The sequence below is a fragment of the Osmerus eperlanus genome, chromosome 2 (genome assembly GCF_963692335.1).
Source record: "Osmerus eperlanus chromosome 2, fOsmEpe2.1, whole genome shotgun sequence".
Lineage (NCBI taxonomy): Eukaryota > Metazoa > Chordata > Actinopteri > Osmeriformes > Osmeridae > Osmerus > Osmerus eperlanus.
This window is the reverse complement of record NC_085019.1, coordinates 22,933,227-22,956,025: the sequence shown is the minus strand read 5'-3', so window position 1 is coordinate 22,956,025 and position 22,799 is coordinate 22,933,227. Positions and strand designations below refer to the sequence as shown.

Here is a 22,799-nt window from a genome sequence, read left to right as displayed (position 1 = left end):
CGCCAGAGAGGGTTCTCCAAACACTGACACGCCAGAGAGGGTTCTCCAAACACTGACACGCCAGAGAGGGTTCTCCTAACACTGACACGCCAGAGAGGGTTCTCCTAACACTGACACGCCAGAGAGGGTTCTCCAAACACTGACACGCCAGAGAGGGTTCTCCAAACACTGACACGCCAGAGAGGGTTCTCCAAACACTGACACGCCAGAGAGGGTTCTCCTAACACTGACACGCCAGAGAGGGTTCTCCAAACACTGACACGCCAGAGAGGGTTCTCCTAACACTGACACGCCAGAGATTCTCTGTCTGCCCTCCCTGGCTGCTCACCATCCCAGCTCCTTCGTGGTCGGGATCTCTAATTATCCTGAAGGCAGCTGCAGGAGAGTTTATCATTTCAAACACATGTTATTGTCATATTTCTTTGCCCTGTTTTACGTGTTACATTAGCAGGGACATATTGTTCCTGGCAGTCGGGGGTTCGTATTATACATCTTGGTTATTACTTTAAAAGAACTTGTGTATTGTTAGGGTAATATGTGGCATGGGTACAAGTCTACTGGATAGGCTGAAAGGATGGGTATTGTTTTGTGGGCATTAATAGGCAGTGGACCAAGCGCAAACCATCCAGGGGGAACCCTCCAATTAAAGGTTCGTCTGAAGAGCATGTCGAGAAGATAATCTGCAGGCAGCAGTTGTCTCTAAAGACTGGCTCAGATGGCTGAGCTGTGTTCAGCGTGATCATGCCCTCCCTGTGCCTGCACACCTGGACAGGTGGGCAGGAGACACCTGTCGGGCTGGGCTTGGTGATCAGGGTTAAGTGCTCAGCTCTCGGGCAGCAATGCACCCTGTGACTTAACCCTTGTGCTGCCTTCGGGTCACATGACCCAAAGGTTCATAACGAACCATCGTTGTGTTTACCCAATTTTACCCAATACAAAAACAAATAAAAATAATTTTCTTTTAACCTTCGCAATGTGGGGGGTCTGAGACAGCCCACCGGTTAAAAGAAAATGCTTCACTTTGTTTTTGTATGCGGTAAAGTTGTCGCAATACAACGGTGGGTCACAATGACTGATGGGTCAGAATGACCCGAAGATAACACAAGGGTTAATACTGTAAATGATTCATACTCAAATCGGGGCTAATTTTTCCAGCTTGTTCATCTTAGTTGAGCTCGCTAGAAAAGAATGCGGGCAGGCTTTCAGATGCTTGTGGAGGTTTAATCACTGTCAGTCGAGGCCAAACCAGGAATCTGTTGTGTCACACACAGGACACACACACCATACTGCACCTAAATCAGGATGTGGACCTGTCTGGTGTAAACAGCAGAAGAACCATCCATGAAGTAGGCCTACACGTGGAGTGCATCATTGCTCCTACAAACCAATCCAAACATGCAGGCCTAGCATGGCAGTTATGGGCCAGTTTGGTTCTTTAAATGCCATATTGATTTTTCTATGAACTGCAACCACAGCGTCGTAAAATCCCTGGGCCTCGATGAACTCACAGAAGTTTTTATTCTTGGTCATTCATACTCCAGCTTTTATCCTAATAAAACATTGCTGTCCTAAAATACGTCACACGTGGTTCACTGCAGTCGTTGGTTAGACCGTGCACAGTATTCTGAGTTTGACAATAACAAGACTCAACATCCCAAAACATAAGAGGGCACCGTGGCCTGTTTTTCAGTTTTCTAGCATGTTGTACCACTCATGGTATTATGTATCATACACAGATTTATTCTGTGTAAATGTGGCTGGATTCGGATCCTACTTGCTGGGTTTACTGCTGGTTTCTCCATGTGTTGGTTTCATTCCTATTATTTCTGCTTTACAGGAATCAACAGATCCTCACCGCAAACGTAGTCATTGAGATCTCTGTCCAAAACGTTTTACGAGCCAAACGTTTACAAGATATGGAAGGATGTTGCCTTGTGTCAGGAGTCAGGGAGTCAGATGGCTGAGCGGTTAGGGAATCGGGCTAGTAATCAGAGGGTTGCTGGTTCGATTCCCGGCTGTGAAAACCAAATGACGTTGTGTCCTTGGGCAAGGCACTTCACCCTACTTGCTTCGGGGGAAATGTCTCTGTACTTATTGTACTGTAAGTCGCTCTGGATAAGAGCGTCTGCTAAATGACTAAATGTAAATGTTGAGCAGTGTGTGTTGTCTGACAGCACACACATGATGACATGTCCGGCTTACAACATTTATTCACTGCCTCAGACCGAGCTGCTTGTTATTATATAATTCCATAACTGGGAATAACATTATGATGATGACATGGATTGAGGAAAGGTTATTCCCATGAAAGGATATTGGACAACTTTTAACAGAGATGTGTTTAGGGGTAGGGTTGATTGTTTGACGTCTCATCTCAGTGCTGTGTAGATCATCTCCACCTGGCAGTGTTTTGTCGTGGGATATAAAGCTCCTCTACATTTAGCTGCATGTAACTCCAGTATGTGTTGAACTATAATAACAGGCCTCTTGAATGTCAATAAATAGCAATAATGTAATTGATAGCCTCTGTGTCTACTGTCTGAGAGGAGGATTACCATGACTAAGAATGAGCTTCTGTACGATGAAGTAACAACAGAGTAGTTATGATTATGGCTCGACCACAACCCTGTTATAAAAATAAAATGGGACACACAGATACAAAACTACATTCAACTCCCAAACTGAGGATATTGCTGAGAGTTTAACATGTGTTTAGTGTGTAATTTGTCTTTAAAAATGGTCTTGAATCAAAATAGTTCTGTTCCTGAAGAAGGTGTCATTGTCAATTTGTTATTTTCTGTAAGAACACACATGGTTATTTCTCCTACATATTTATTATTAACCAACCTTTCCCACTGTATTTAGACATTTACAATGTATGTATTTCCAGCCTTTATTTAGTTGTGTGTTTGCTTCTCAATTTGCAGACAAAACAGTAGTGCGTCACAATAGAACAGGCTGTCAAGATATTCCCAGTCAGCTCAGTGTCAATCTTGATTATCAGAGCAAATATTTATCATTTCTATATCAGTTCACAATCTGACAAAATGGAAACTTATTGCAGCATTTATACAGGGTGCCGCAAAATATTCATCCTAAAGCTATAGACATAACTATTTCAAAATAAATCAATTTGTCTATTAATCTTACAGTGATCCTGTTGTACGTCTTATAACAAAGTCAAGTTTTACCCCCAGAATGTTATTTGTACTGGCACTTTTTACACTTACAGTAGTACACATAACGAATCACTAGTATGTACAGTATATTTACAGGCTCAAGTTGCAACACAACCTGGTGACGTCACCGTGGAACTCACTCCTTCTAGAGGCACTTTCCCAGCCGGCTAGTATGATTGTGCTGTAGCCGCCATCTAAATAACATCATTCCTAGACACGAGGTAGTTGAACCACACAGGCTTCATTTAGCTCCTGAGGCGATGGCTGCAGGGCCGCGGGGCCGCCTCAGGCCAGGGACAGCCTCCCATCCGGCTTGGCGAGGCTGATCTGGTCCCCGTGGAGGCAGAGAGGGCAGAGGCAGGTGGTGGGGTGGTGCCTCATGTGGGTGGGGGGGTAGAGGCCGGCCGGGGGCAGACCACCCGGCCGGGGGTAGGAAGGCTGGGGGAGACGTAGGGGGTCCAGGGGCCTGAAGGGGGCCGAGTACGGGCTGGGGGGGGAGGAGAAGGGGGAGTAGAGGTGCAGGGGGAGGTGGGGGAGGTAGTGGTAGGGGACGCTGGCGGCGGTCTGGGTCACCATGACGACACAGAGACTGGGGTCCAGGGGGTGAGGCCAGCTCAGAGAGTGTCTCTGTCGCTTGTCTTTCATCCTCCTGTTCTGGAACCACACCTGGGCAGGGAGAGGAGGTGGGGGGAGGAGGAGGGGGGGAGGGGGGGAGGAGGGGGAGGGGGGAGGAGGAGGGGGGAGGAGGGGGAGGGGGGAGGAGGTCGGGGGGGGAGGTGGGGGGAGGAGGTCGGGGGGGGAGGTGGGGAGAGGAGGAGGGGGGGAGGGGGGGAGGAGGGGGAGGGGGGAGGAGGAGGGGGGAGGAGGGGGAGGGGGGAGGAGGTCGGGGGGGGAGGTGGGGGGAGGAGGTCGGGGGGGAGGTGGGGAGAGGAGGAGGGGGGGAGGGGGGGAGGGGGGGGGAGGAGGGGGAGGAGGGGGAGGGGGGAGGAGGGGGAGGGGGGAGGAGGAGGGGGGAGGGGGGGAGGAGGGGGAGGAGTGGGAGGGGGGAGGGGGGAGGAGGTGGGGGGAGGAGGACGTGGGGAGAGAGATGGAGTTAGATGAAGCTGTAAGCCCCCATTTGAGGGACATTTGCAGATATATTGAGGCCGGTATAGTGAACCAGAGTCATCTGTGATGGGAGAGATGTGCTCCAGGTGACATTTAGATGTTTTGTGTATTTATTGCAATGCTAGGACACCCTCTCTTTCCATCACAGTCAGCTATTATTAGCTTAGTAACTTATCAATTATTGTCAACTCTTATGACAAATGTTGAGCTACATCTTCAAAATCATCCATTCAGAATATCATGCATTGCACGATGTCTTATTTCTTACTAGTTCAGGCCTATAAAGCATAGGTCTGTCTGAAGGCACCAAGGCTGAAGCTGTATGAAACGCAACTGTTTATTTCTTTTCCATCGTTGCAGTCTAAAGCTTTGACCGTACCTTGATTGTAGTCTCGGGAAGATTCAACGCAGTTGCCAGCTCGCATCTCCGCGGTCTGGAGACGTAGCTCTCCTTGCAATACTCCTGCTCGAGACGGGACAGTTGCTCCCGCGTGAAGGCTGTCCGGTGCCGCCGACTGTGGTCGATGATTGAGCTACGCGGACACGGTTCCTCTTCTCCGCCATCGGTGGCGATCGGTGTTTCTCTCCCCTCTGCCACTAAACATAGTGTCGAAAATGATCAAATTATGAACGGTTGAAGGATTCATTTTCGAACAGGCAATATATTTTCTATGATTCGCCGACCAATTGATATCTGCTTGAAAGGCTACGTGCAAGTCTCTTTATCTATAAAACTTTCTGATTTAACCAAATGAGTGTTTCTATTTACATAAAATAGACTACATTAAATATCACGCTATAGTCATCACAACAAAAAATTGACGTTTCAATATTAAAAAACGACTTACGCATAGTTCCTTAAGTTGTGTCTTTATATTTCACTCCTTTTTTTTAAGTCTCCTTCGTTCACTACACCCTCCTGTGCAAAGTCGTGTAATTCCAATATATATGCCTATATATAATTAATATAAAGTAAGTTGGATATATAGATCCTATTGCCGGTACAATCCAAGTTTGGTAAGGGCAACGTTGGTCTCTCTCTCTCTCTCTCTCTCTCTCTCTCTCTCTCTCTCTCTCTCTCTCTCTCTCTCTCTCTCTTGTTGACACACACTGCCGACCTGAGCCAAGTTCGTTTACAGGCAGAAGATGAGTCGTTGTGTCGCCCCCTTGACCCCCCTCCCTTCGTCTCCATTCTCAGTCTTTTATATCTCCCTGCCCGAGCCATCTTCTCCTAATGAGAGACGCGCACTATCCGCGAGGCGCCGCCTGGGCGAGTACTGCGAAGGAGGTGTTAAATTGTCTTTGGTCTCCGAACCGTCTTTGTACTTTTGTTATGGAGAATTAAGATCGACCTCCCTTGCTGTCCTGTTACAGCAGCCTCCCCAGTGAGATAGACCAATCCTCATTGTTCCGTGGCGTTTGATGTTTATATTTTTGGAAGTCAGTCATTAGAACCCTGATGTTTGTAAAGTGCGCGGGCCCATCAGCCTAAAGTGGAGAAAATAGGGCTGATTTAACTTTTAAGAAATGTACACAGGACAGACCCTGTTGTTTAAAATGACATATTCAAATAATGTAAACATGGGGTTGAAAACACCAACATGAACTTCAACACAGTTTTCATCGGTGCGGATGCACGGTGACTGATTAAACAGGCGAAGTGTTGCCTCGCCCTATCTCAATAACGATCTCCCCAGTTGTGCATAGTCTGTCCATGAACAAACTTCAGCTACAGCAGTCCTTTGTGTTTGACAGGTTACAGTGGACATGATCAGGACATCGTAGTCTAATTTCCTGTCCAAGGAGAGGTTTTCTTACAGGCTCTGTTTAAAAAAAGAAGATTTGATCAGCTTTATTTTCCAAGAGGTTTCTAGATGTCTTTTTCGCTTTGTTTTAGTAACATAGGTTAGTATAGCTTTTGTAAACACATCGAATAGTAGGCTTCCTAAAATTATACCCAGAAACATTTACAGAAGTGGGGGAGAAAATAACCCAGCAATTAGGCGACTATATGCATACATTGTCGCGCCAGTACCTACATACTTGTAAATTGGGAGTTACTTGCCTAATCATTGATAATAAGTGGATTATGTTTCATTAAAAAAATATTATCATACAGTATAAATGCTTAATCCTTTAATCCTTAACCCCGAACCCATTGGATGTTAAAGGTAGCCTCACTGATAAGGTCATGATGAGCCTACTTAACACGGCCTGTCATAAGCTTCCACGCATGACCCTAATGGAAGACACAACCCGCTAGCCTACATCCTGAACATCATATACCGACATTTCCCAAACAGCAAAATAACCCATACAGCGCATGCATAACAATGTTTAACGTAGGCAACATGCTCATTATATTGAACATGAGAAACATGTTGTCTTGACATAGCCTATCTCATTCCACAAATTATATTTTATAGTAAAAATGTAATTATAGGCTATGGGTATTTTATAAGAGCAAAGTCTACCCTCCGGGTATGAGAGCATGCGCATAGACCATGGCCTAAAGGTAAGGAAGAATCACTGCGTCCTTTTGTTACAATCCCTGTGCCAATAAACGTTCACCGGAGTTGTCATGGAAACCTGGACGAGAGATAACTGATGTGTCAGCATGGAAGAGACAGGGATTTACTAATGACCGTTACACGTTCATGTTGACGTGATTTTTTTGGTGTTGGAATGGGTTTTGGCAATTTGGCCAAAATGTCTAGATATCATTCCTTTTAAATCAGGGCATCTGTATTCTGAGGACCACATTTCACATTTTACACATGCAGACTGTATAGGTAGCCTACTTCTACATTATTGACATGCATTTCTTGCACAAAATAACATTATTTTTTGCTTTGCGATTGTTTATTTACGAACTTCTGGACGGATCTTTACACACAGCTTTTAAAAACAAAATATAAGAAGTTTGTTTCAGAGCATTCATTGAAGACATAGTTCTACAGGCCCAGCAATATTACAGACGTTCCAGAAAAGTTACACCCCATCCATGACAGATCCTGTTAGCTACAACAACGTTGCGTGTCTGTGAAGGTCTTTGCATGTGTTATATATTTTGTAACATGCATGTCTCCGCGTCGTTAATGCCGGGTTTGTTATATCAAAATCGACCACTAAACCTTTGGAGACTGTTCTATACGATTCATTACGACTAAACGCGATTCTTATTCAATATCAGACCAAATTATATCCTTTGCCCCCGTCGAGAATGGTGGAAGTAGAAAAGAATTCTTGAGCATGTGCCAATCCTTCTCCCTTCACTGAAACTGGAGTTTGTTAATTTAACGATGGTTGGCATAAGTCCATGCCCCTCTCTCTGTAGAACCGACACAGATGTCTCGATGAACAGGACATGCTACACTGGCGTGTTATTCTGGTTGTGATCGAAAAAATAAACTTGACACGCACATACTGGGTAATCATTACAGTACCCCTCCTATTGCTTACTGTCGCCTGCCCTGGCGCCCCTGGCAGGGCAAATTCTCAATGAAGTTCCTTTCCGTCCTTGGCAGCTGTATACTGTTTTTGTATCCTAAATCACAAAAACGTGATACTGCAGGTATAATGTCAGAGTATGTCAATACAAGACATTAATTGACACCATACCCGAATGGAGAAACGTACGTAAGGTGATATAAATCACCAACTTGTTCGTTTATCTTCAGGCATGATCTCTAAAACATAATCTTGCATAGCATTTGTGCAGTAAACTTCTCATTTCTATGGCTGATGATTTTAGCTTCAAGTTTAAGTGGATTGTCCTTCACCATGTTTTAGGCTTTCATGAACACACGGACTCATTCAAATCATTATAGGGAGAGAAAACGGTAATATGAAAAAAATCATAATAATTTGTTCTTGTCGTCCTCCAATATTCATCTGTTGTCCCAATGTCTAAATTGCAAGTTTGATTTAGGTTATTTAATGTCGATAGAGCATCCTGCAAGTATATTGAGGTTTATGTTATTATCTGATTTGTTTGATCATTGATTAAAAACCCTTATGTTCTGATATATCCCTAATTTAAGTTATCTACAGATATAGGTTAATTGGAAGAATAAACAATGATGGAATTTCTATGACTTTCTTCACAGATATTGGCTACGTAACTTTAATATCAAGTCCTCCTGTAGTTGACATTATTTGAATATGTTTCATAAAACAATTAAAGTATAGTCTGAAGTCCTTTTTGATAATAATATTTTGATGTTGGAACATGCTGCTTGTTTATTTTTCTGTCATGTATTTAGTATAGGGAAATGTTAAAGTGATGAAATTGTATTGATGGTATTGTATATATATATATATATATATATATATATATATATATATATATATATATATATATAAGCTTTATACGCAGCTTTATACGCAACATATTGTAAGTCGTACTATGCTACGTTTCAGGTATGACTATGCCTTTACCTGCTCTGAATGCACGTCTTTGCATCCATTAACCACTGGTTGGACTGAATCACTGCACATTTTTTCGTGCCAAAAGTTATAGAAGGCCTTAATCCAGACTGACATTATAAAACATAGATGAAAGTGTGTAATGATTCGAGCCGGAGTATTTACAGAGCCCAAACTGAAACCGAGCGCGAGGCACTGCCTGGAACTGCATGGGAATTCTGCGCTGTAAACGCCTTTATTCCTTTGCGTTTATTAGCCGGGCAGAAATCTAAACGCCAGTCACAATTATCCGACAAGGGCTCTAGTGTCTGTACCAATTCGGCCATGGTGGTCATCATTAGCACCGGGGATGTGTGTTTCTCAAAACAAAACCGATGATATATCATTCGTAATATAGTCGCATTGTAAATTTGAAATTTGTTCCTGCGGTTCCAGATGTTTAGAAAGGGGAAACTCGTCTGACATTACATTATATATAGTCACTTTTAGGAAATTCATTGCACACATTTGTTTAATCTCTTTCTGTTTTTAGAAAGACAGTAGAGCAGAAATTGACCTATTTTAATCTGTCTCCTTCCAGTTAGATACCCTGATTAAGCATAATATTATGACTTCAGCATTCCTGTTTTAAGTGATAGCTCATGATCCTCATATTTTTCTGACAGGGTTTATGTTAAATTACTACGTTTTTCTGGCAAAACTTAAAATATTTTAGAACATGAGTATTACTAAAGTCTGATTTTGCACCTTTCTCTGCTCCACCATGAAGGCTGGCTGTGTAATGTCAACCTCGGGTCGTTATCAGTCGGTAGTATGATGCTAGGACCATGTTTGGTTTAACCAAACATTTAGGAAAACTGCATGGAGGATGTAAGATAGCTACTGCAACACTGTTTGGTTTTCGTTCATGAGGAAACTCTGCCTAAAAGAGCAAGAAATATAACCTTGGTCTTATAGAGTTCAGTTGGATTTCAGCTGATGTCAGATATGCCCAAGTGTGCACGAGTTGTTGGGTGTCACCACGTGTGATTTCAAAGGGAAATGGATACCTTGTCTGAGTCAAAATTCAAACAGTTCACAAATATATTCTCTTCTGGGTTAATGGTCTAATGATAAAGATTGTGCTCTTCCCGGCTCCATTCACCACGACGTAGCAGTTACTCCCTGATAACCAAGGTCAAGGTTATACAACCAGACAACTCCCCTTTCGTGTTCCTCATTCACAAATAACAACAACAGAGGCTCCGATGGAGACACACAGAGAGAGAGAGAGAGAGAGGACAGGGATCAAGCCCCGATCTTTTGAAGGGCAAATAATAGTAACTGGACCTCACTCCACACCCCACACCTGAGCATCATTAATGGGGCACACTCACACTCAGGTGGGTGGTCTGAACAACATCCAGGCAAAGTGCCCAACCCAATGTTGTTATCCCAGTGGACCAACCGGGTCTATTTACTGCTGGGCATGAAGGAACCCTTTGTAGGGAGTAAATACGATTGTGTGTGATGAAAACTTTGAGAAAAGGTCGCACAAAATCCATCCGACTTTGAGAAAAGGTCTCACAAAATCCATGGTTGAGAGACGGTCTTCTGATTTTATTATACGCATATGTCGGCAGTCTCATGATGTGACGGATGTTCCACCACTTGCCACAATATTCCATATGCCTATGTCTAAAGGTCAATATGATCCATGTTGTTACGTTAAAAGTGATGCATTTGGAAACAGTTAGATGCATTTATGTATGCACGTAATTGTCACTTTCTCTTGCAAAAGTGTTTTAACACTTCATACTTTTTGTGGCTGGCGGACAAAGAGGACATCAATTTCTTCAGTTTCACGACTTGATTTCACACGTACGTTAGATACTCCTTAACTTAACTCAACCAAGTTTAACGAGCTCAACAACAGTAATTAACGATGTTTTTCATCTGTACTATTGTATTGTTTTATTTTTGGGGACAGTCATAATGATAATCAAAGGAAAACTGCAATTTGCTAACGTAGTCTGGGCCTACATTACGCTCACCTTATTCATGTCGCATCGTTATAACAATAGGCCTTTTTTTTTTACAATCGTGTATTATAAATAGCACAAAAGAGACTTCTTAGTACCATAGGCTTCTGCAGACCAAATAATACCAAATTCACAGCTATGCATAGATTTATTTATTCCTAGCTATAAATATTTCCTTTACGCCTTAGGCGTAAAGGACAACGAACAAAATTCGAGGCCCCGAAGGCTTATATCCATAGTAAAGTGAAAATGTAAAGTGTAGATATGAACATGACATTCGCAAACAGGCTAAACAAGTCAACAATCCCCACTGGTGATCATGTCCCATCGTCCACAATCAAATCTCATGGCGATAGGTGTCCACCTGTCAGAGGGCATCCTAGAAATGGCTAATGTTGAACGCCGCCCTCAAACGTTTTAAATGCAAGCCGAGTATTTATGAAATATTTATCCTATCATGCTAAATATTAGGCCACAGGCCTATATAAGCTATTCATCGTGTGATTATCAAACTTTATGAAAGTCTTAAATAACGTTGAAAATGAGAACTATTTGAGACGTTGCTTCCATTTCTGATTAAGGTTAAAGTAGAAAGTGTATCAAATAATCAAATTTTCAAATAGGCCAACGCAAACGAGCAATTTGTATCCAATGATGTGTAAATACAGTGCTCGAGAGCGGCATGTGCGATTGGCGTCATCAAAAGTTTAATTCTATCTAATCAATGTGGCAAATTAATTGCTTTTGAGTCCTCCTACATGCACCATTGTGCAAGCAGTTGAGAAATTCGTTCAGACTTTTTGTATCCACTGTTTGCATCATGCTTGCTATTAGTCTACTTTAGTTTTGTTTGTGGCCTATTGTTTAGCCTAAAAGTTCATCGACTTGACGTCAGTTGACCTCAGCGTCATATTGTGTTTCGCTGACAAATCGGTATCCATCCATGCACACAATACTTTCGTATCGATAATTTAGTTGGGAAATGGTGTAGTCAACAATGTTATACAACGAAACAATATCGGCCTACAGCCTACGTTTTATTTAAAAAAAAAAGGTCCGTGGTGATTCCAACCACATTACTTTCGAAAAATGGTTGACACAAATAAAGGGTTTGATGTAGGGCTTATGGAACAGTTTTAACCAACTATGGTTTGCGCGTCTTGTGCCTTTTCTTCTAAGCAATAAAACATATTTCTTTGACTGACAGTATACCAACCAACCAACTATGAGATATTATAATACAAAAACATTCACGTGTGCATTAGCTTACCATTCATTGTGTTTTCTATCTTCCATATTGTCCCTTCTCACGTAACATACATAGCAACGATGCATATAGGCTTTTCATAAGCAGTTAAGACTTACCACACTATGTTAGTTCCTTGGATCTGGACGCAAATGTGCCTTTTATTCTCTAAGCGAGAAGGAATACAGAAGTGCGCGTGAGCTAGTCATTGGTACTTGACCATTGGGCGCAGGAAGTGTGACAGTAAGTTTTATTAGGGCATTTCCTTGGTACAGTAGCCACTGTGCGTCAGTAAATAACGTGTGGCACGAGGCTAGAGCTTCTCGCGGCGCCAAATCCCAAGCGCCTGTTGCCAAAGATTTACGCATTGACTGCCAGGGCACCAAACACAAAAGCACCGGAACTACACATTCATGATTCACCTCACACCTCATGTATACGGAGCGGTGGGTAATTAATGCCTTTAGGTAAATAATTTTCAAAAATAAAAACCGTGTATCTGTAAACATGACCCGTGTGACAGGAGGCTATACTCAGCCCCCACTTCAAGGATTGAGACAGCATTGTTATGTGTCGTCTGCGGTAGCAATACGGTGTGGTATGTGTGTTTGTGATAATGACACACAGAGGCCGGCGTCTAGGCCTTGAACTTCGGCACATTTGCTCAGGGAGGGTCTGGTCTGCGGCGGCCTCCTAAACAGAGCCTTCTGGGCGGGCCAGACTCTAAACATTAAACTTGGCCTTGACCTTGAGGGCCTATAGTCTGACCCCTATGTTAAGAAGACTGTCCAAGCTGCTGTGTGTGTCGAGGCGGTGGGGGTTGGTGAAATGAGTGTTGAACCTGTATCTTGATGATTAGGCTACTTGCTGTACTTATTTCAGTCCAACCAAACATACAATCTATTTATTTCAGTCCAACAAAGTACAAAACATGCACAAACAAGCAGTGTAGTCATCTTAGTTCTGTATTTATTTCGACAGCATAGCTCAATAGGAACTTGGAATAATCATCAGTCCGCCTGACTTTAAAATCAGCTGGCTAGGAAATACGCTTTTGATTACGTTTACAGAATTGATGAAACTCAAATGTATCCAATACATGGTAGCCATAGGCTACTTTTAAGTACCAGTACCTAGACCTTTGTGCATTTCCTCACTTTTAAGATCTACGTTTGTAGATGTGTGGCATACAAGATACAAGTGTGAATTTCTGAAAGTTACGTTTGTGTTGCATTTAGCTACATAACCAACATTAGTTGACAAATAAATATGATATGAAGACTGCGTCTCTCACGCCGTAAAACCAAGCAAATGAACCCCTTGCTTTTCTTTGCACCTTTCAACGCAATATTCATAAATTTAGACCCATCAGCACAAAAATGATCAGAGAAAAAATCACTTGACATGTCAGCTCACCAAAGCGCTTTGAACTTCAGTCATATTTTACAAATCTCAAGACCCTTGAATCTTTCCATAAACCCTCTTTACGCTTCCTTCAGTAATCTGTTTTAGCCATGAATGATATTCAAAAAATACACATAAATTACTCTTTAAATGTCCAAAGCACTGTTATTTTATAAATCCACATTTTGAATTTGTGGAATATTGGCACGTATAAATATCATGTTATGATTTGCAATACTTTTACAACAACGATAAACTTTCTTCATGCATTTGGCACTCAGAATTATAAGTCTTTAAATGCATCTATAACCATTGGGAAATATTCCACATTTAACATAATCTAATTAAAGTTGAAATCCAAAAGGCATCAGATGTAACTTAATCTGTTGGTTTCTGTGTTAAACACCGATTTGGTTAACAGATTTGGTTAACAGTATAATATAATTTTAAAATATTTTTTGTGTGTATAGTCTTTGTTCATAAAGCAAGGAACGCATTTTGTAAAATACAAACAAAAGTATTGGTCAGAATAATAGGCTACTTATAGTAGCTAATAGTAGCCTATTGATAATACTTAATATCTTTGTGATGCTATAATTATTTTTAGATATAAATGTCAAACGTGTTTTTCTTTCAGATAGTTGTGGATATAACTGACCGTTGAAATATATTTGAGTTCCATAGGTCTATTTTTTATGTTGAAATACTTCTATTGGCTTAAGAAAAAACACATGGAGCAATATTGTGTCAAAACTAGAAGCTCTGCCCTATAGCAGAGCAGGAAATTTGGACCGTTCAATGTTCACTAGCGTTTGAATCATCATTTTCTACATTAGATTGTCCTGTATTGATTAGCCTAAATGTTTTGAAATTGTATCTTTTTGTAACAAGTATGAGAATTTTTTTTTTTTAAGAATGCATACGTAAAGCACTTGGAGAGATGGAAATCCACAAATATGCTGATGCGCGTCTTGTGCCTTTTCTTCTAAGCAATAAAACATATTTCTTTGACTGACATGTCCAAGGTTTTCATTTCGCGTGTCACGTGATGTTGTCATCATCCAATGGAGATGCGCCATTCCATGCCCTGGACCGTTGCGTCAATGCGGCTGTGCATGTAACCTGGTGTCCCTCTCCGGTCTTGGGTCTTTGCAACAGAATCCTCCGTCCGAATGGTGAGCGTGATATGACAGCCTCTTTGGTCCTGAATCCTCGCTGGGCGGACACGGTTATGTTTGTGTATGAAAACAACTTGGATGATCTAAACAAGAACATGGAAGGTCTGGTTGGTAGCGGCAATTTCGCAGCCAACCAGTGCAGGAATCTGATGGCTCACTCCGCTCTAGGGGGTCACCCCTCTAGCTTGGTGCACGGCTCTGGTTACCCCGGTGTGGATGTAACGGGCTCCAACTCAGGAGAAGCGGGCAAACAGTGTACCCCATGCCCCGCGGTACCCCAAGGCTCCTCCACAACTGCCTTACCTTATGGCTACTTTGGTAACGGCTACTATCCCTGCCGAATGGGGCGGGGTTCGCTCAAATCCTGCACCCAGCCCAGCGCGCTCAGCTACTCCGCAGAGAAGTACATGGACACTCCGGTCACTTCTGAAGAATACCCCAGTAGGGCTAAAGAGTTCGCATTTTACCATGGTTACCCCAGCCCATACCAGTCAATGGCGAGCTATCTGGACGTGTCCGTGGTGCAGACTCTGGGGTCTGGGGAGCCTCGCCACGAAACGTTGTTGCCGATGGACAGCTACCAGCCGTGGGCACTGACGAACGGCTGGGGAAGCCAGATGTACTGCTCCAAAGACCAGAGCCAGGCAGGACACCTCTGGAAGTCTGCACTGGCAGGTAATTATTCCACAATGTGCTGTGCGTAATGACGCCACCGAGTGCTGTTAATTAGCTTAATGTTCATGAAATTAAATGTCCAACGCAGCGTGATATTAACGCTCGAATGTAAAGCCTTTCTTGATCGAAATAGAATCCATATTGGCCATCGTGTTCATGTTTGTTATAAGCTCTCATTCATTTCTAGAAACTTACGTGAGAATCCATGATGGTTAGTCTCATCCAGTGTTGGTACATGGTCACGAGCGTTAATGTGTCAAGATGTGGGCACATCTTTTATTGTCATGTCAAAATAGAACGGTTTCTTCTTACATATTAGTTATCATTAGCCTAACGGTTAGGAAGTCCATGCTGTAGAATGTACTATGAATCATCACCCATCAAGCAATTGTAATGTAAAGCAAAATTATGTGTCATCCATTACAGATGTTGTGGCCCATCAACATGACGGAAACTCCTTTCGCCGCGGTAGGAAGAAAAGGATACCATACACCAAGGTACAACTAAAGGAACTGGAGAAAGAGTACGCTGCCAACAAATTCATCACGAAAGACAAGAGGAGAAAGATTTCGGCTGTAACCAACTTGTCAGAGAGGCAGATCACGATCTGGTTTCAAAATAGGAGGGTCAAAGAGAAGAAATTCGTGGCCAAAGTCAAGAGCAACGCGCCGTAGACATGCTGGTTTGAGCTAATCGATTCGGACGCTAAAGGGACTTCATTGTTTTTGGTGCGTGATGTGACTAAAAAGCGAGAGCTAAGATAGAGGAATTGCACCGCCAATTCCTTTTTAACAAAAGGAGAATTTACCAACGAAACAAAACTCTCTAAAGACAATTATTTAGAGACATGTACATACAGCACTTGCCTGCTTTAATGTAACACTTACCGTCTGCTTAACTGTTAAACTCGTCCTTTACATGGATTTTACTACATGTGAATGTTAGGTATGTCATTGTTGTACTGCAGTAGTATAGGAAACGTATTATGCAATCATATTCCTTGTCTATACTGTTTATAACGCTTGTAAAACAGTACTATCGAAATATAGCGCGATGCTTAATAAATGGTTTTAATCCAGCCTACTTTGTAGACATTTAATGTAATGTATTATTAGATTATTATCGTAGATAAATTCTCAATTCAATTACGTCAGGCTGAAATGGCGTGGGAAAACCAACTCTGGGATTTTGGCGTAGCCTTGTGAGGAGCTTTGGTCTGTCGTCTTGAGTCCAGTGTGTTGATTTTGCAACCTTAAAGTTTCTTAACATAGCCACATTTCGTACAAACATCTGAAAGAATCGTGTCCACGTCGTGTGCCCATGATTCACAAGACCATTGTTTCGGTCAGGAACAGTATTTTTCTCAGACCAGCTGTCATACTTTGCGTCTATGAACATATATGTGTATTTACTATAGTGCATCAGTTATTCCATACACAATAATTCCATCCAAACTCATTTGTGAGCAATTTATTGTGAACAATAATATTGCCTATAAGGCTGAAATTAGAGTACTATATAATTTATAACCAACTACTAACATGGTAACCCCAAAAAGCCCAATGTCGCGTTCCTTGAGCACGAGGCTAATACAGACACTTTATCAGGCCTTTACCGTGATCAACACGTGTTCATCCATCCATTTGTATTGCACAATGAATGTCTATTCGTGTATTTTTCCAAATATATACCTGTTTATCCATGTAAAGTGACTATAGCGTCACAAAATCATTAGGTATTGAAACCGAACACAACTTGAATAGGCTAGTCTTCAGACTGTTCTGTCTGCCCCTACATGCCCCAACTATAGGCTTCGCTGCAGTTCTTAACTGAGTAAAATATCCCCTCCGCACGTCACTCATTCAGATAAGCAGATTTACACACAATGATCTGTTTTATAGTCTTTTTTCAGGCGTGATTTACGTAAGTGTCCAGTTCAGAACAGTTTAATTGTTTGACAGTGAGCAGAGCTAAGGCTCGCTCTGGCTGCGCACTGCACTTAACGCCGGTCTAGATTAGTCAGGGTGTAAAAGGTCCATCGTTATTCGAAGACTTTACATCATCACCTTCTCATCACAAACCATTTCTATCTGCTTCAGTTTACTTGGGCCAGCACACAACATAGGTTTCACATTCTATCTTTTGTCAAAAAATTAGATTAGCCTGCGTAATATGAGTTGTAGTGACAGTATAGCCTATTGTAAACAAACCGGAAGCGCATAAGAAAGCTGTGCTGTATCTTGCTTAAAATAGTGTCAAACGTACCCCTTACACGAACACGAATCAGATACTCACAGACGGTGTATCAAAGTCGACAAACGGTAGTCAAGCAAAAGTAGAACAAAATTTACCAACGACTTTTCCTTAACATTGTGCTGGCAGTTTGCACAATAGCCTAACTGTGTTTATGTCAAAGTAAGCCTACTAGTCCCTTCATTTTTAAATGGCTTTGCTGGAGCTATCGAGTCCATAATCTTGAATCTTAAATACATAGCGTAAATAACAGTTGTTGTCAGATCTGTTTTTTAAAACAGCCTGAAGCGTTTTTACATTTCTGGCCCTGTCTACCGTCTTACCGTTATAGCGGATTGTTTTCAAGTGACCGTCAGAAACAGGCTATAGCAATGTAAATGTATGTAAATATAACAGTATGGAGAACTACGATGGTGAAATAAATATCCATCTTAAAAAGATGCTTTTTAATCCAACTTGTGGTCCTACAGGCCTGTGTTTAAAAGGAAGCTGAAAGAATATGACCATTGTTGTTTTCATATTACTTTAACGTTCTAACGTGAATAACATTATGTTTTGCTTGTAGGCTACTTATCACTGTTTAGTTTTAAGCGTTTATTTAGTTACATTGCAGTGCCCTGTGACGTTTCCATGAGAAGTGCATCGAGGGAGTTGTCCCCATTGAGGAGTGCGATCTCGCCAAAGGCCCTTCTGGCCATGGACAATGCCATCTTAAATACACGCATCCGCCAAAATGAACATGTATTAATAGTTTTGTCCCAGTCTGAGGATATCCATCTGTCATGAAATTGTTAGGGTTTCCAAATCAGTCCATTTGTCTAACGTCTATCCAACATTTCCAGTAGCGTCTACTTAGGCCAACATAGACGAGGCTTGCACCTAACTGTGCTTGGCCATAAAGACAGAATGCCCTTCATTGCAGCACCAGTTAACATTGAACTTGACAAAAGCATCCTAACAAATGGCGCGTCTGCTGGTTGTTTACCCTACGGTTTAACAGCGGTCCATCTCCGCTTTCAGAAAGCGGAACAAAATTAGTCTGAACGCACGAAAAAAAAAGTTTTCCACCAGCAACACAATAAAGCTGTATTAGCCTACTCTTATTTGAAATTCCAGGAGTTGTATACGGAATTATATATTGTATCCAGAGTAGGTAGGCTACATTAGCAAATAAGCAAAACAAATCTATATGACATATTTGATATTGAATAAGATTTCTGAAGGCTAGCCTACTTGTTAACGCGCCGATCTCGAGAGAGAAAAAAGATCAGCACAAAATAATAATTCTGAAACAAATTAGTTTTGGAACTTTTTTTAAAAATATATTTTTAACTGCAAACCAGTTTAAATCAAATAATTTGGATGAAATAAAGGACAAATACATTTTATTCCAAACTGTATCAGAAGTAAGACTGAATTGCAAATCTATTGTTTTAGACTATAACATTGAAATAATTTGAACTGACTGTAACATTACTTATTATCAAATGTATTCCATGAAGGCAGCCTTTAGGCCTATAGGATGTAGTTAGACAATGTCATTGACGCTCTTCGAGTGTTTTGGAAAGTAATAAGTACAGGCAAGCTGTCCAGTCATGTGACAACTTCAATGTCAATACTACTCCAACTGGCTAGCAGGGTATTCTTCATTTCAAAAATCCGAGACTCGCCTCTCTCAAGTTCACGTCCAGCCTACTCCTCCTCCTCCCTCTTCTTTATCACCTCCCTTTGCAGACTACCCCTCCCCCTAGTCTGCACTGTGGACAGTCTTTTGTTACGTGGTAGACTTTGCAGTTGAACTTGAGACATCTTGTAAACAATAAGTAGTCTGGCCCCTGTCTGGACGAAACTGGCCAAAGGACCTGAGGCGCACAACAGCCACTGGACGCAGGAAGAGGGGGAAATGACTGTAAACACTATAGTTGGGCCTCCAACGTTGCCCATAGAAACCCGTGGTCAAGAGCTACAAGGGCTAGAATCGAGACTGCAGATACTGTGGGGTGGCATAACTGGGGTGGGGGGGGGGGTGATACTGACACTGCAGACACTATAGAACTGATTTTACCAGCAACTCGAAAGGACAATCATCCGCAGGCTGGATACGAGTTAAACCTATAGCGTACAAGACCTTTCTCTATTAATGATATGATATTGTGATATGATACTGTGATGCCGTGATGCTGAAAAAAGCTAAACATAGGCCTACGTTTCCTCCGAAGTTTATGTAATGGCCATGGCCAAGGGTGTATTAGTCTTTTATTAACTACACAGTTTTTGTTCACAAAGTCTTTGACTATTTGTTTAGCAGTAGACTATAGGCTATGTTGGTTATGTTTTTTAAACTACGAATGCACACATTTCATACAATATCGACATGGAACCTAATAAATATTTCGATTCTGTTAAATTCGCACCCATTTGGGCTAAATATCCTATACTCTCCGTTTCAAAGGATCTACTATCCACACCGGTTGCAAAAAAATGCGCTTTTACGCGAACCAAACGCAATTAGAATATATACACATTTTCCGTGTTCCTGAATATTGTTTTGACTTTGTCTGCGATTTATCTATTCTTAATATTCTGTTGAGCCTATTTCGCATCAACAGTATTAAATGCTGGCCTACATTTTCAGTCCACCTCATGGTTGGCAACTCATGGGTTTGCTGTAGCCTATATGCCCGTTATAAAGACGCCAAGTTTAAACAGTTCAATAAATGAATACTATTTGAGCCATGCTTTATGCGTGTAAGTAAACATACGTAGAATTATGAATGATGAAACCCAAATAAATTATATAGGAACTGGTACATCGGCATACTGAGCATTCACAGACTATTTGCTATGCATGACCTAAATGTGGTCAGTTTTCTACGTTTGTTCATGCATCTTCAGGGGACCGGAGAGCAGCGTGCAGGGTGTTGATGTTGACACACAGAAACACAAGTTAGAACTCTCTCACGCGCTAATGAGCACCAGCCCACCCGCGCGCAATGGCACCACATCATAGAATCCGTTCCGATTGAGAGGCTAAAGACCGCCTACTCAAACCGACATCAACATAACTTTAAAACTAAGCAGTAAAATAACCAAATGTATTGGCATACAACACACAACTCATCTGTGAAATTTTACAGGGCACAACAATTACGTTGACCTTATAAATCCGAGTTGGTTTTGGAGGGATGTGAGTCAATGGGCCGCATTGTGTTGTTGTTCGACCTGTACTTTATCATTTTCACCGTCATTGAAATAATTTACGTACTGACCTCCAGTCGTGGAATGTTGTTATTGCAACAGTTGAAATTCTGGTTATCTTTGGTTAGTATATGAATATCAATTACAACGCGTGAACAAGCGGTTATACGCATTTTGGGTCTGTAGTTCATAATAGTACAATATTTCCTCTACTGTAACAGTCTGTACTATTCCAATAGTCTCGTATATCCACAGTCTGAACCATCGAGCACGTTTGGTTACTTCTGACAACAATCCCCATCCCTCACATCAACCTGCCTGTCTACCTCAAACCCATTCCATGGTGTCCAGGAGCGTTAAAATCCGTAGGCCTACATCTGGATGTGTTGTGCGATGCTAATGAAAGGCGTGGATATTTTTAGCAGTCCCCCTTGCACGAGCCCGCTGGCATCACATGGATGTGGTCCAGATGTGCAGGGCCGCGCTCGAGCAGAGGTGTCTGCTACCTGAATCACCGGCATGTCAGAGGCCGAGGCCCAGTGACCTTGCTAGTATTTTCTGGACGCCATTCCCATATTTTCTGCGGCAAGCTGAATTTTTGTGTCATGACGTGGGTGGTTTATCAGCACTTCACGCCAGACAGGGTTTTGCCCTGGAGGCCAACGGATTGTGACGGACAAGTGCTGACGCCAGGTGCTGGGGTGTCTAAAAGTAAAAATATAAATTAAATCTTTCGGTCTTCCTTATTTGGCTATGTTGCTATTTTACGCACTGGCCTCGAGGAAATAGGTCCTGTTGTTTTTATTTTGTGTTTTATGTTTATAGAAGTTGTCTAATTGAAAACAAATTAGAAACATCTAAGACGATTACCATACTGTTTCCTTCTTCTCCATAAAATGATTCTGTCCTCAATCCCACTATCGAACAAATCACGTTGCAACACTGTGAAAAACAAAGCGACACACTCCAGCTTCTTTGTATTCTGCGTCGTAGCCTTCCATGTCTGTCTAAATGAAAGAACTCTTCCTGGTCACTTCATATGTATCCAAACAGGATAGTGCCACATGTATGCAAGGATATAGCTGTATTATTTGTGTACCTGTCTTTGGATAAAAGACTGGACCAAAGAAATGTAAATGTATATTATCTAGAGTGTTCCTACATAATGGCAAAGGGTCCAAGAACGAGGTCAATATTTTTCTGTTATTGACAATAGTTTATTCTGGTTCTAAGTATTTTTTGGTGAATGGATAGTATCAAATTCACTGATTAGCGGGTGGACATTTTAAAATGTTATCTTTCCAGTGAAAATAAAACTAGGCCTATAGCCTATACAGAATATCATAATTCATAATGTATCACCTTTGATAGTGAAATTGTGTGTGTGTGTGTGTGTATGATTGGTTTTAAAGGGTGTTAGGTATTTTTCTGTCATAATCAGCAAATCTTGCAAATCGGTCTATGACTTAGAACCTACATTTTCCTAATGACGTAGACTATTAAAAAAAACATGTTTTACATGCAGACCATAATAGATTTTCAATAATTGGTAGCAGTGATTGTTGTGATATATTTCTGATAGTTTACAGTATAAGTGATTTGAAGAAGAACGTCCCTAAATTCAAAGGATTTAGTCATATTTTCGGTCCACTGAGGCTGGTTCTCAAATGCAGTATACAGAAGCTTGTTGAAGTAAGTAGTTTAAGTAGTTTATAAATGCTGGTTTGTAAATGCATTTGAGCTTCTGGGCTGTGCAATAAATTGCGAGTATACAGTTGTGTTAAAATATAATTGGTCCATTTGATATGAATTCATATGCACTGTCAGAGGAAGAGAGCGAGTTTGATCCTCTTGCAGTTGGTTCTCTTTCGCCATCTTGTGTCGTTGAACGTGATGTGCAACAAAGTCAGGCGATACCAATGCAACAGGACAAAACATAACAGGCAGCTGAACGGGAAATATCTTTAATTTGAACTCAAAAGTGAGAAAAAAAACCCCGCATTGAACAAATATTAAAACGTTGTATGATATAAGACAGCTTGTTGTCTCAGTTCTCAGGGGCAAATGCTGGCTTTGTTCTCTTCCACGGTCACTCAAGGTCAAATGAGAT

The 22,799-nt window shown here is 41.6% G+C and overlaps 3 protein-coding genes across 3 annotated transcripts in view; 1 reads left to right on the top strand and 2 right to left on the bottom strand.

Moving 5' to 3' along the window:
- Positions 1-22,799, bottom strand: part of slc16a6b (solute carrier family 16 member 6b) — a 233,383-nt gene that overhangs the window by 13,563 nt on the left and 197,021 nt on the right. The gene's annotated exons all lie outside the window — the stretch shown is intronic.
- Positions 221-5,230, bottom strand: eve1 (even-skipped-like1). Its single transcript, XM_062483980.1, has 5 exons — positions 5,135-5,230; positions 4,666-4,883; positions 3,556-3,845; positions 623-756; positions 221-375 (listed from the first exon to the last, which is right to left on the bottom strand). Exons 1-5 carry the CDS (start codon positions 5,136-5,138, stop codon positions 221-223), a joined length of 801 nt encoding a protein of 266 aa, XP_062339964.1. The 5' UTR covers positions 5,139-5,230.
- Positions 12,315-16,158, top strand: hoxb13a (homeobox B13a). The gene is made up of 3 exons (XM_062481428.1): positions 12,315-12,427; positions 14,544-15,238; positions 15,665-16,158. The coding sequence occupies exons 1-3, from the start codon at positions 12,414-12,416 to the stop codon at positions 15,910-15,912; spliced, it is 957 nt and encodes a 318-aa protein (XP_062337412.1). The 5' UTR covers positions 12,315-12,413; the 3' UTR covers positions 15,913-16,158.